Source organism: Xenopus tropicalis, chromosome 1 (assembly GCF_000004195.4).
Source record: "Xenopus tropicalis strain Nigerian chromosome 1, UCB_Xtro_10.0, whole genome shotgun sequence".
In the NCBI taxonomy this organism is placed as follows: domain Eukaryota; kingdom Metazoa; phylum Chordata; class Amphibia; order Anura; family Pipidae; genus Xenopus; species Xenopus tropicalis.
The window spans coordinates 121360757-121373423 of NC_030677.2; the positions used below are offsets into that span (position 1 = coordinate 121360757).

Genomic DNA, 12667 nt, shown 5'->3' on the forward strand with positions numbered 1-12667 from the left:
TGGTCACACCCTAATCCTCCTCCCCCTTCCAGTGAGGACACTCCTCAGCACCCTCAGCATTTAGTTCTAATTTGAATAGAAAATCTCCTTTCTGCAAATGTGGTGCCTTAGAGAAACCACATACAGGTTTGGCAACGCCTCCAGAGAAAGCCTCTTATTCCCCATGACTCATAACCAAGACAAATCATTCCACATACAGTGTGAGCAGCAGTCACACTGTCATATCAGAGCATAAAGCTCTGGGAACGGCAAGGAAGTTTCCCAGACTGGTCACTCAACTTAAACAGAGGCTACCAACTACCTGCACCTCAAGCCATGGACTGCAAAAGCCCAAACATTAATCCCAGACCTTTGCTACATCCAGGTTTGCTCTCCTCTACACCATCCCTACCTTCTTCTTCAGTTTTATCTATGCCTCCCAATGTACCGATGCCTGCCTCATTCCTGAGACCCCCTACACTGCTACTGAGAGCTGCTGCAGCAAATGCTACCTGTAGTCCAAGGGTTACAGTATCACTAGACAGAGGGTCAGGCAATGCGTTGTATCCACGAACACCGAAGTGTGCCCGCTGCCGCAACCATGGTGTTGTATCAGCCCTTAAGGGCCACAAACGATTTTGTCGCTGGAGGGACTGTTCGTGCGCCAAGTGCACCCTTATAGCAGAAAGGCAGCGGGTGATGGCTGCCCAAGTGGCGCTTAGAAGGCAACAGGCACAAGAGGAGTGCGAAGTCAGGGATGTGCAGCACTTCTTGTACCCCGGAGGAGAAAGAGAGACCCCTGGAACTAGGGCTCAGACGTTGCAGATTATCAGCCGAGAAGAGAATAAAGGTGAGTGTTACATGTCTTTGCCTATGCAGTAAAATCCAACACTTTCCAAAAAGCTTCTCAAGTATATTAATGACTGTAACATGCCCCATGTTATTAAGGTAAAAACATTGCACTGATTTATTTCATAGTTCATAGAGTTTTTAACTACATTCATTTTTGAAATGCAGCCACTGTGAATATTCTGTGCAAACTTGATATGATATATATACTGTTTGTCACTTGTCTGCTGGGAAAAACCCTCCTGCAAATCCCGACTTCCCTGTTAATTTGAGAACTGGCTCCATTACATGAATATCAAGATATTCTTCAATGTGCATGTTTGTATGGCAGCAAGCTCTGTTTCATAGTTACTGAGCCTTGAAACAATTACTTTTTCCTACAAGTGATTATACAACCTTTTCAGGCTGTAAGAATTTCCTGCCCTGAGCAAACTAAAGGTCCGGTTTTAACTCCAGCACGTAACTGGAGAAAACGTTTGTGTGTAAAATAAAGAAAATATCACGTGCAGTTTTGCACTCGTCTGTAAAATGTATCAGGTAGTTTAACTAATAGGAAAAACCACAGCTGCAAATGTGCAGGTGCTAGAAATTACTACCTTTTCTGGAATACAAGAAACAATTATAAAGTGTTCCTTTGCTATTGTGTGTCTTATTCAGGTAAACAGCGAGTCAGACAGATGTTATTGTAATTGAACATTTTAAATAGGAAGATTAAGTTGGGTGTTTAAAAACAGTGTTATTGCATATTCTTATATGTAGTCATTTAAACAGACAACAGCAAAACAAATGAAATAAAACCCAGTTTATCAAGTGGAGAAAACAAAACATGTCCAATAAAATGTATAAAAAATGAACCCCAATATATCACTGAAGTATTTGGTGCCATAGTCAGTAGAATTCTCTTTTTCCCTTTATTACTAAATACCTTTTCATTTTAACATGGTGCTACTTTGGTTTGTCATTGCAATACAATTTGTCATATGATACAGACATATGGCTTCATATAGACTTTTTTTTTATAGAAACAAATTTAACCTAGACTATTTTGTTTTAGAAACAAGAAGGGTTAGATCCTATAGCTTTCAGAACAGAGATGCTCTGGCAATATGCACTGCAGGAGAAAGTCTACAATTCATGCTTACAAGATAAAGCAGGGGGTGTGGTGCTTTGCAATAATGAATATGTCCATCTTTTGCATATAGGTAGAGTACGCTTACCAAAAATATAGAGTCAGATATGACAGAAAAATCAGATTATTGCAGATTATCTGCATATTCATAACTCAATATTTAGCTCTTTAATAAAAGGTACTATTCTGTCATGAGGTTATCAACATTAAAAAAAAAATCACACTATCATGTGATTGATTGCATGTATGTATCAACAAATAATCACACTACAAGTTGTTTTGTTGGGTGCTTGTTCTTTGGATCTAATTGCGTTTTGGTGAACGTTTTGGACTTCAGTAAAGATAAGATGCATGTTTGGGAAGGTAAAAAAAAATTGTATTACCTCTGTGTATTTAGATATACTAAATGGTGAATAGACTCATATAGGCCAATTTACTAAATGTGGGCAAATTTGCCCCAATGCAGTAATCCTTAGCATCAGCAGTCAAATTTGATGAGGCTACTCAGGATGAATAACAAAATCAAATATCTGATTGGTTGCTATGAGTTTTTGAAATGTAGAAACTATGCTCATAGCTAATTTATAGGTGAATCAGCCTCAGTGGCACCAATTTACTTTGCATTTGAATCAGTCATTCTAGTCTATTAAACATATGATTTTTTTATTTTAGTCATAAAAGACAGTTTGAAGCTAGCTTAGTTTGACGCTATAACAGACATATATATAACTTCTGATTGGGTTCCTGTCATGGTACATAGTAACAAGGAATATAAAGTAGTAAATATAGATTCCAATAGAAGTGCCAAAGACAAGAGATTTGGTATTTACCTGATAAAAGTCTGTTAAAAGGTTGTATAAATCTAATAAAGTTAAGAAGAACACTACCATGACAGTGTAACCATTTAATGCTGAAAGCTTTTTGTAAACTGGTGATATGGGACTTTGGGAACTCTGATATATCAGATGGGGGGGGGGGTTAGCCTGTTGGAGATCTTCATACATATGGTCATAATGTGCCACGTTATGTGTCATTTATTGTTAGTCGAATAACTATTAATCAAAGGGATATGTATGGCCTCTGATATTCAGTATGTTGTCTTAAACCCCTAAAGCTGAAATCAAACTAAAAATACTACCCCCTTTAGAAGATAATGGAATCTCTCTGCTGGAGACAATTATTTTATCTATTTTTCTAAGAATGTAATACTCTTTAATAAAATAGGTAATGACTTGCATGACTTTATGCAGTATAACAGTTTTTTTTACTGCCCCAATTTTAAAATCATTTGGCCAGTCAGATATATTCATTACGGTTTGTCAAACATAACAAGCCATTGTTATCAGATTATCAGATTAGTCATTAGTTCATACATACAGTATGCATCCATGGAGATAGCATGGTAAAGTCTCATGCCGCATGCTTGCAGTACATTTTCTGGTTCATTCTTGTTTAAATACAATAATCATGTGTATATATATATATATATATATATATATATATATATATATATATATATATATATATATATATATATATATATATTAGTATAAACTATTAAAAACATTAAAATCTTGTCCATAATTTGTTTTTAGAAAGGTGAGGTTTTTTTTTAAAAAATTCATAGTACAATGACACAAATTAAACACTTCGGAATATATTGTTATGTAGCCGTTAAATGAAATTGCAATAAAGTAATAAGGTTTCTAAATTTCTATATTTTCATTCATTGATTCATTGCAAAAGTTGCAGGATTGCTGTAGAGCAATGCAGCCACCAAAACGTATTAGGTCCTCATCCACATATGAATCATATATATGATATTTTCTTAGTTCTGCATTACTTGCTAATGCCCTGTACGACTGAATCCAATAAGACTGAATCCTTTGTTTCTTTGTTCTTCAAACGGCTGATGTCATGTTCAAATGTTTGTCTACGCATGGAAGACTTCATTTAAGCAAATTTTCGTACATTGGAAAGGCTTTGACACCCACCGTCTGTTTATATAATCTTTGTTAATCACATTTTTAGTTTAAATTACATTTTCAGTTTAATACTTTCTTGTGCTGTCTTTTATAGATAATACATACCATTATGTATTAAAGCTTATAAGTATAAGCTAATGCTATGCAAACGGTGGTTTTTATTATTGCAGACAATGTTTATATTACAAAATAAATAATTACAAGCATCCATTATATTTACCGTTGCATCATTGTACCTGATGTAAAGTCAACTTACATTTATATGTATATATATATATTGCAAATATGCTGCAAATGTTGTTTGGAAGTAAAACTTTTTTTTCATGGTAAAGTGCCATTTATTTCCTGCTACTGAAATCTGAAATACAAGGAATATAGATTTCCATTAAAAAAATGAAAATTGTATTCTCTGCATGTTTGAAAATGAATGAATAAGACTTATTCTGTATATTTTCTAGTCACTGCAAAAATAAATGTGATTGAATAAATTGGACAAAATGGTGTATCATTTCAGATATTTATGTAGGCAATGTAATTAAACGTATTCCATATTTATTGCTACATGTTCTTAATATACTGATTGGTCCTGCCAGTGAGATATGGACTCTATTATCAGAATATTAGAAAGGCCATAAAACTTTTTTTTATCAAATTCCTGGTACTGAGCAAATAACAAAATGATTGTTGGGGTGCACTATCATGTAACCCACACAGCATGGGTAAGGGATTTAGTATCTAAAATGCAATTAGGAGCCGGAGTTTGTCAGGTAAAGGCTTTTTCTGTAAATGGAGAATAATGCCTTAATATTATAAAAAATGTTTAAACACCACCATGATTATGGATTTATTCTGGTATGTTAACATCAAGTACATGACACTGCCTTATTATAAAGGTCACGTTATGCTGTTACCTAATGTTAGTGACAGATGTGATAAATATTATGTCAGTATTGCACGTCAGATAAGTCTTTGCAATATTTATCTATTTCTTGCCTCTTTCTTCCTTTCTGCCTATGTGGCAAGTGACAGACATAAAAAAAATATTATGTCAGCACTGTGTATCAAATAAAAGTAGAGCATATAAATGTATGCTCAGCCTGGTTAAAGAAGTACAGAAACAAAGTAATACATATCATTTAGAGATAATGCAATGATAGGTGCAAAGTTTTTTTTTTGGTTCTAGCGACCCATAGCAACCAATCAGAAGTTAACATAGACAGGTCTATTTGAAAGTAACCAGACCTGCATACAACTCTGCACCTGTTATTACATTACACTCTTATTGTAAAAAATTGGAGAATCACATGCATTTTGGCCTATAAAGAATCCATTATCATATTACCTTATTTATCCTAAAAGTTTTGTGATTATTCCCATACACATTGTTTAGGACTTTACTTTATAATTTTTAAAATAATTTTTTTACAGCAATCTTTGAAAGCAGGTGCAGCTGTAGTTTTGACTGCATGTTGAACATCCCAATTTTCAAATGGCACTTAGGAATTGATTTCATTGTATAAAAGCATGATGACACAGTTCCAAAGCTAAACTCTAATCAATTTTTACTAGTTAAAAATAAGTGTTTTGTCCACAAATACTGGTCATGTATTAGAAGTGACAATAACATGTTTGCTGAGTGTTATAAAGGGTTATTTTAAACATATAAATACACTCAGCCTGTGGCCTCATGCTGTTATAGGGTCAAAGAAAACTTTGGCCTGGAATATCCCTAAAATGTACAGTGGAGGTTGTGCATAAACCATTGTATTTCCCCCAAATATAGTAATCACATATTCGCGTCTAGTATTTATATGGACTTCAAGTATTTGTTATTAGCAACACTCAGGTTAACTATTCATGTAGACAGGTTCATTTTCAACTACTTAAGTAGTATTCATATACACAAGGGTAATGTTTGCCCATAAAGAATAGGTTAACAAATCTAAGTGTATATGCATAGACCAAAGTTACATTAAGGAAACAAAAAACACACTATACAGGGGAGGAAAATATTATGTTGAATTTTGTAAATGCTAATTGCGAACATATCATTCATAACCACATTTAACATACCCCTATTCCTAAGCTAGTGGATTTGTTCATGGTATAATTAGGTTATAAAATCATAGTATATATCAACAAAGGCTAAGTATATAATATTACTTATGCATAATAGAACAAATGATAAATTACAACGTTTAGTTTTTATTACCAGTAATGAATGTACGTACTGCGTATTCAGAATGCACCAATTTTCTACTAAATATTTTCCATATTCTCATATTTTTGTGTTTAGATGAAACCTCTGAAAAGACTGAACAAACTTATGAAAGAATTCCAACATCGTCAATTTTTTCCCACTCACTTCCACAACCATCTCCAAGTGGCATCGTAAATGCATGTCATATTTTGAAGTCTGCGGGACCTGAAAATTCAAACAAAGATGAGTGTATTCAATCTTCGGGATCAGAGGAGAGATCAGAAGGTGCTGACAGTCCCAGATCTCTGTCTTCGTGTGATTTGGAATCAGGGAATGAATGTGAGTGGCCAAAGGATCTAAGCGCCTCAAGCTCTAAAATCCCAGTTGTGCCTTCTAGACAAAGAGATCCTCTAGAGATACTTAGGAAAGTCTTTCCAAACCAGAAGCAAAGCTCTCTTCAAAGCATCTTACAGTACTGCAAAGGAGATGTTGTTCAAGCAATAGAATTTGTTTTAAATGGAAAAGAAGACAAAAAAGATGCCAAGGACACTGAAAGCTCTTTAGGCCCAGACCGTAATGCCTTTACAAAAGAATCTGCGTTAAATCTTACTGGGCTTGGAATTGGTGGTTTCGGCACCAAATCTGCCTTTTCACCTCTTCACACAAATCAGTCTTGTGTTGGAAGTGATAGCAATATATTCAGTTCCAGACTTGGGTTTACTCCTTTAAGGTTAGCTTACTCCACATCCAACAGGATACCTGGGTTTATATCACCTTACTTAACATCTGGGCTTGTTCCACCTTTTCCTTTCCGACCTGGACTGGATTACTCATTTCCTGGAATGTTACGGGATCCATCCTATTATCAGCATAAAGACAATGTTAATCTTACTGGACTTTACTCCAGGCTAAACCATGAAAACCAGTAGTACTATTAAATAAAATAAAAGTCCCACAGTGGCTTTAATTTAACATTAAAACATTTAGGCAGAGTTGAGTATGATTTGTAGACATAATATAGTTGTCAAAACATTTATAGACCCTTATTTGTTTCCTATGTTAATATAAAACATTTTTTGAAAAATAACACTATTCTATTTTGTAAATACATATAATAAAATAATTATTATTGGTTCTAATTTCCCCTTAAAGTGTGTGTCTTTTTATTGTTACCTGCTTATATAATTACACTTTGGTGTACACATGGAAGAAAGCATAATATAGGGAAATGCAACACAAATGTCAAAGAATTTTCGTCTTCAATCATTCCTGTGTAGAAACTCATTTTTCCCAGTTAAGATTTCTCATTACTGTTCACTCCACCTATGCTTTATTTAACATAACAAGTAGTTTATTCTAGTACAGTAGAGCACATTTAAATTGAATCTGTAATACAGAGCCACATTTTTAAGGTGTAATGTTCTACAGTATATTGTATTCAATATATTTTCAGTGTATTCTAAAATTACGCCAGACAAAAAAAATGCATTTTTGAAGGGGTCTCTATTTCCTTATCTAACTGGGAGAGCTCATAGTTACATAATCATTTGGGTTGAAAAAAGCCAAGAAGTCACCAAGTTGAACCCCTCCCACTGGACATATATACATACACTCCCATATACTGTATAAACTATATATACTGATAACCATACTAACTGTACATTTTAGTCTCACAATAGCCTTGGATAGTATGCTCATTCAATAAAATATCCAAGCCCCTCTTAAAGAGATACTGACAAAAGAAATCAGGGCTAGTCTGCAGGGCCCAATTGGGACCATTTTGGAAGGGTCCCCTACATAAGGGGGTATATTTATCATAATGTGTAAAAAGTGCAGTGAAGCATTACTGGTGATGTTGCCCAGGGCAACCAATCAGCCATTAGATTTCAACAGAAAACCAAAGCAAAGCTTCTGATTGGCTGCTATGAACAACATCACTGGTAATGTTTTACTACACTTTTTACACAGCATGATAAATATACCCTAAGGCAGCGGTTCTCAACCTGTGGGTCGGGACCCCTTTGGGGGGGTCGCCTAAGACTATCAGAAAACACATATTTCTGATGATCTTAGGAATAATTTTATGGTTTGGGGTCACTACAACATGAGGAACTGTATTTAAAGGGTCGTGGAATTAGGAAGATTGAGAACCACTGCCCTAAGGTGTTGCCAGCTGGCACAGGGTTCCAGGGTTGGGTGGGAAATAGTCCCTTTGCTTGTCTCTGCACTCACTCCAACTCACTAATATCCCTTTTTAGAATCGGGACCCTAAACTGCAATGCATACTCAAGGCTTTACCGAATATTTTTGAAGATGCAAAATTATTTTTTCATCCCTCTAGCTGATTCTCTGTTTTTATTTGCTTTAGTAGTGCAATATAATATTTTTTTTAATTTACCTGTATTTTCTTTAAGAATATTTATTCTTAAAGAAAATACAGGTAAATAAAAAAAAAATATTTTAAGGGCTGTTATTTTTTTATTATGGTTTATCTGCTCCCATCCATTGGCAGAACTAACGGGGATGCGGGGGTGCCATTGCACTCAGGCCCACACCCACTTGGGGCCCACTGGCAGTGTGCGCCACGTGAATCCGGCCAGAATATTGCATCTGCCCACCAATGACCTGGGCCCACTGTTACTTTAAAACAACCTTGTTTAGAAACATTATAAAAGGTGAGCTTCTTTAACTAGCAGAATGTTAGAGCTACTTTATTTGCTCTAACGTTCTGCATAAAGGAATCTATCATTTCGGAAGTTTCTCAGACTGTAAGTGACATGACGAAACTGTCTATTTTAGCCCACCAAAATAAAGGAAAAGTTTTGTATAGGCTTGAATGGAGCATACACAGCCATATCCAAACTGCAAAACCTGAGGCTATGTAAAAAATTGTAATCTTACTAATAAAATCATAATTATAAATAACTATGTATTTAAGTCAGTTTGCCAAGAAGTCGAATCCTTACAAGTTTTCTCTGGCAGAGCTAAGTAGGTTTATGTCAGGTACATGAAGGCACTCTTTGATGATCTATTATGTTGGCTGTTTGACACAGGGTTCATTATTGTGACTTGCTGGATTTCTCACCTAGGGGATTTAACAGTATATTAGGCTGATTTGGGATAGATTATTGCTGTAAATCCTGTAATCTTGCCTTTAGTTTTTCCAGATAAGTACTTTTATATAAGCCGTAACTAAGTTTATTTAGCTTAGACTCCTGCAGGCACAATATTTATGGTTATGCTAAGTTGTAGTATACAGGTTCCCATGAATGTCTCAGGCTTTACTCAGGTGTTATATAACAGTAACGCAGACAAGCTGTTACCGGTGTCCCATTTTGTATTTCTTACACACAGAGACTAGCTTCCCAGTCTCCTCCTACTATCTCCAGAGGCTGCAATATTCTGACATCCTTCAGAAGCATGTAACTTTATAAAACACTTCATGCAAATACATAACACCAGACTTTTCATTGTGTGCATGTTTTCTGCATATTTATTGACTATGCAGCAAAGGTCTGACTGAACCAGCTGTGCTGCTCGATGGGCACCATTCATTTCAGTTGAGAAAAGGGAACAGGCGTGTGTGCCAGATGCACAGTTCACAGTGTTTGCACCTGTGCCATATGTTGCAGTAAAATGTCTAGGGCTAAGTTACATAAGTAGGATTTGGCACAGAAGAGATTTATTTAAGAAGTTCAGCTGCAACTGTAAATATATATGGAAAGTGAAACAGAGAGAAAATATTATAGAAGATACATGAGAAATCCTGCCCTAGCAACTGCTGTCAATCTCTTTCTTTAAGTATAAGCTAAGGTTAATCATTGGCAATATATTATTTCTATATATGATGGTTCATTGGATGTGTCTCCCTATAGTATCTGTGGAAGATATATTTTTATGTAATTCTATAACTGTGAAAAGGTGAGCTGTAAACTATGAAAAATGTATCTTCTGGCAACAAACGACAACCAGGGCAGTTGCATCTTTTTGACCCTCAGGGGCTGATTTACTGACTCAAGCGATGAAATAAACAAGTGCAGTTCCCATAGCAACCAGATCTTTGTTTGTATTTATTATCTTGTGGTAAATTAATAAAAGCTAATTGCTGATATATGAGCCCAACCAACTTTTCTGTAATTCTATGGAGAGATTATTTAATTTGGGTGGTAACTGGCCTATTAGCAAGCAATATTGATTTTCAATGTGATTTCTCTGCATTCTATGTATCTGCCCCAAAATTCAAGCAAATAATTGTCACCAGGACAACCTAAAATATGTATCCCTAAATATTATATATTGCTTTTTGTGCATGTAAAATGAATATATTCATTAGGAGCAATTTATGATTCAAAAACCCAGATGATTTATGATAGTGAAGGTTAAAGATAGGTTAAAATATGTATTCTGTAATTTCGGCATTCTAATGCCAGATAAACAGCGAGCCTCAAAATGAATGAAGTCCTGATTCACTGTTTTAAATACTGTACTGTACTGCTTCTGAATAATATATATAAAAGAGAATTCTCATATACTTCTACAGTAGGATCAGTGCCTTTGAGTTTGTAGGTTTAATTAAACAAGCTTTTGTTTCCAGAAGCTTTTAAGTATAAATGCAAATATAGAAACAGTGACGTATTTATCAAGTTGATTTCCAGCACAGGTGGACATTACCCCTATCCCCTCACAGCAGGAGGTTACACCTGTGTAAATCAAGTGCTCAAATATAAACAAACCATGAAAGCTATTTGACACGAGCTCCGTTGATTCTGAACTCACCAAGAGTCTGAACCCTGAACAAAGAAATCACAGGATTTATATAGAATTTTACATGGGAAGGAGTATGGGGGTAATAGGGAGACATCATTAAAGGGGATGCTCATCTTATGCTATTTTGCCACTCTGGTAGGACTTTGCAAAAGAAAAACTTTACCCGTTACAATTAGTTTTAAAAAATGCCTCCTTTATTAAATAAAACAAGTTGCTTACCCGTTGGGGGTTTAGCGCCTATCAGTGCCGGAACCAGGGGTAGGCAGAAAAGGCAGCTGCCTAGGACACAACGATTAGGGGGTGCCAGGCAGGAGCCTCTCCTGCCTACCCCTCGTCCTCCTCCTTTGTCATTGCCCCCACCGCTTGTCATTAGCGGTGGGGACAATGACCCATCACATTGCATCCGCCCCCGGGTTGCGATGCGATAGGTTATTGGAGGTACAGGGGGAGGTGGCCGACTGGGTTGCTCTTACAGCCAAACAGGTAGCTATGCCCATAAGGCCATGGTAGTAGTGACCAAGTCATGAAAGTAAAAAAAAAAAACCAATAATAAATCTGGCAACCTGTGGCCACACTGACTGATTTCCAGATCTTCTGGATTGAGGGTTAGGATTTGCTATTGGTGGGAGCACAGAAGAGACCTAGGAGCTCCTGATCACAGATGATACAGACAATCATTAGCCAGGGCCCTGGTATGCTGCTTTGTAACAGTGATGCCAAAAGAGTCTGTGTGCCCTGTGCAACAGTCTGTGTGCTTCCAATAAATCTTACATATTAAGGCTCCCTCTCTGAGTCTCTGTTCTTGTGACATTGATGTCTGTTAAATTAGCAGTCTTTTCATGGAGCCCCTATGCAACTAGTGTAACAGAAGCAAAAGGGACTCCAAATATTTCATCTTTTCTACTTAACAACACTGCAACTGAATTGTGGAGCAGTGAGACAGTGGAAAGTATTTGCATATATAAGTGATCATACTAAATAGATTAAAAGAAAACACCAAGACTCAATTTTTCTATTAGTGGGTGGAGGTCAGCAACAGCTTTATTGAATGATATTAAACCGATAAACGTCCTTGTCCCATTATAAGTGAAATAGTATACGCCCGTATGCCAGCCACCACAATCGGGGTGGGCATGTAAAGTGCAATCTCTTACAACATACTTGAAAGGGCAAAGACTAAATTCAAAAAATACCTGCCCGCAGCTGTGACAATATAAATAAAGTATCCATAAACAAATAGTATAAAAACATGATAATTGTGCAAGAAACGATATATATGTACTTTTAACCAGAAACACAGGAAAAAAAAGGGGGGTGGGATGATCAGTCGCCATTACTGGGTGCCAGACACGCTGACAGGTGTATGCACAGCGCTCCAGGTGCACGTGATGTGAAGGAAAAGGTGGGTAAGCATCTCCCCTTTTAATTACCATCCCCACCCCTAAAACCTTGCACCAATCTTGTACTCCCATGTAGTAGCTCCCAGGGGTCCTCACTGCTCCCAGCACCTCCCCACAGTCTGAGGCACCCTTCGTTAACCATTTTGGTGCCCAAAATCACCAACAAAAAGCGTTGCAGAAGCCTGGGGGGCTAGGTTGGGAGGGGGTTGGCTTCTGCAGGCAAAGCAACTTTACAAACCGTGCATTAAGAAAGATACATTTAGGCAAAATACGTTTAGGCAATATACTTTTTTAGTTATTTATATAAATGTATATAAACATTTAGAATTTTGTGTTCAGGGGGGATGGACTAAATTTG

At 36.3% G+C, this 12667-nt stretch overlaps 1 protein-coding gene across 1 annotated transcript; it reads left to right on the forward strand.

Moving 5' to 3' along the window:
- Window positions 1-243: 243 nt before the first annotated feature.
- dmrta1 (DMRT like family A1) lies at window positions 244-7289 on the forward strand. The gene is given in 2 exon segments (NM_001078979.1): window positions 244-829; window positions 6239-7289. Coding segments are annotated over 2 exon segments (1347 nt in total). The 5' UTR covers window positions 244-315; the 3' UTR covers window positions 7072-7289.
- Window positions 7290-12667: the final 5378 nt, after the last annotated feature.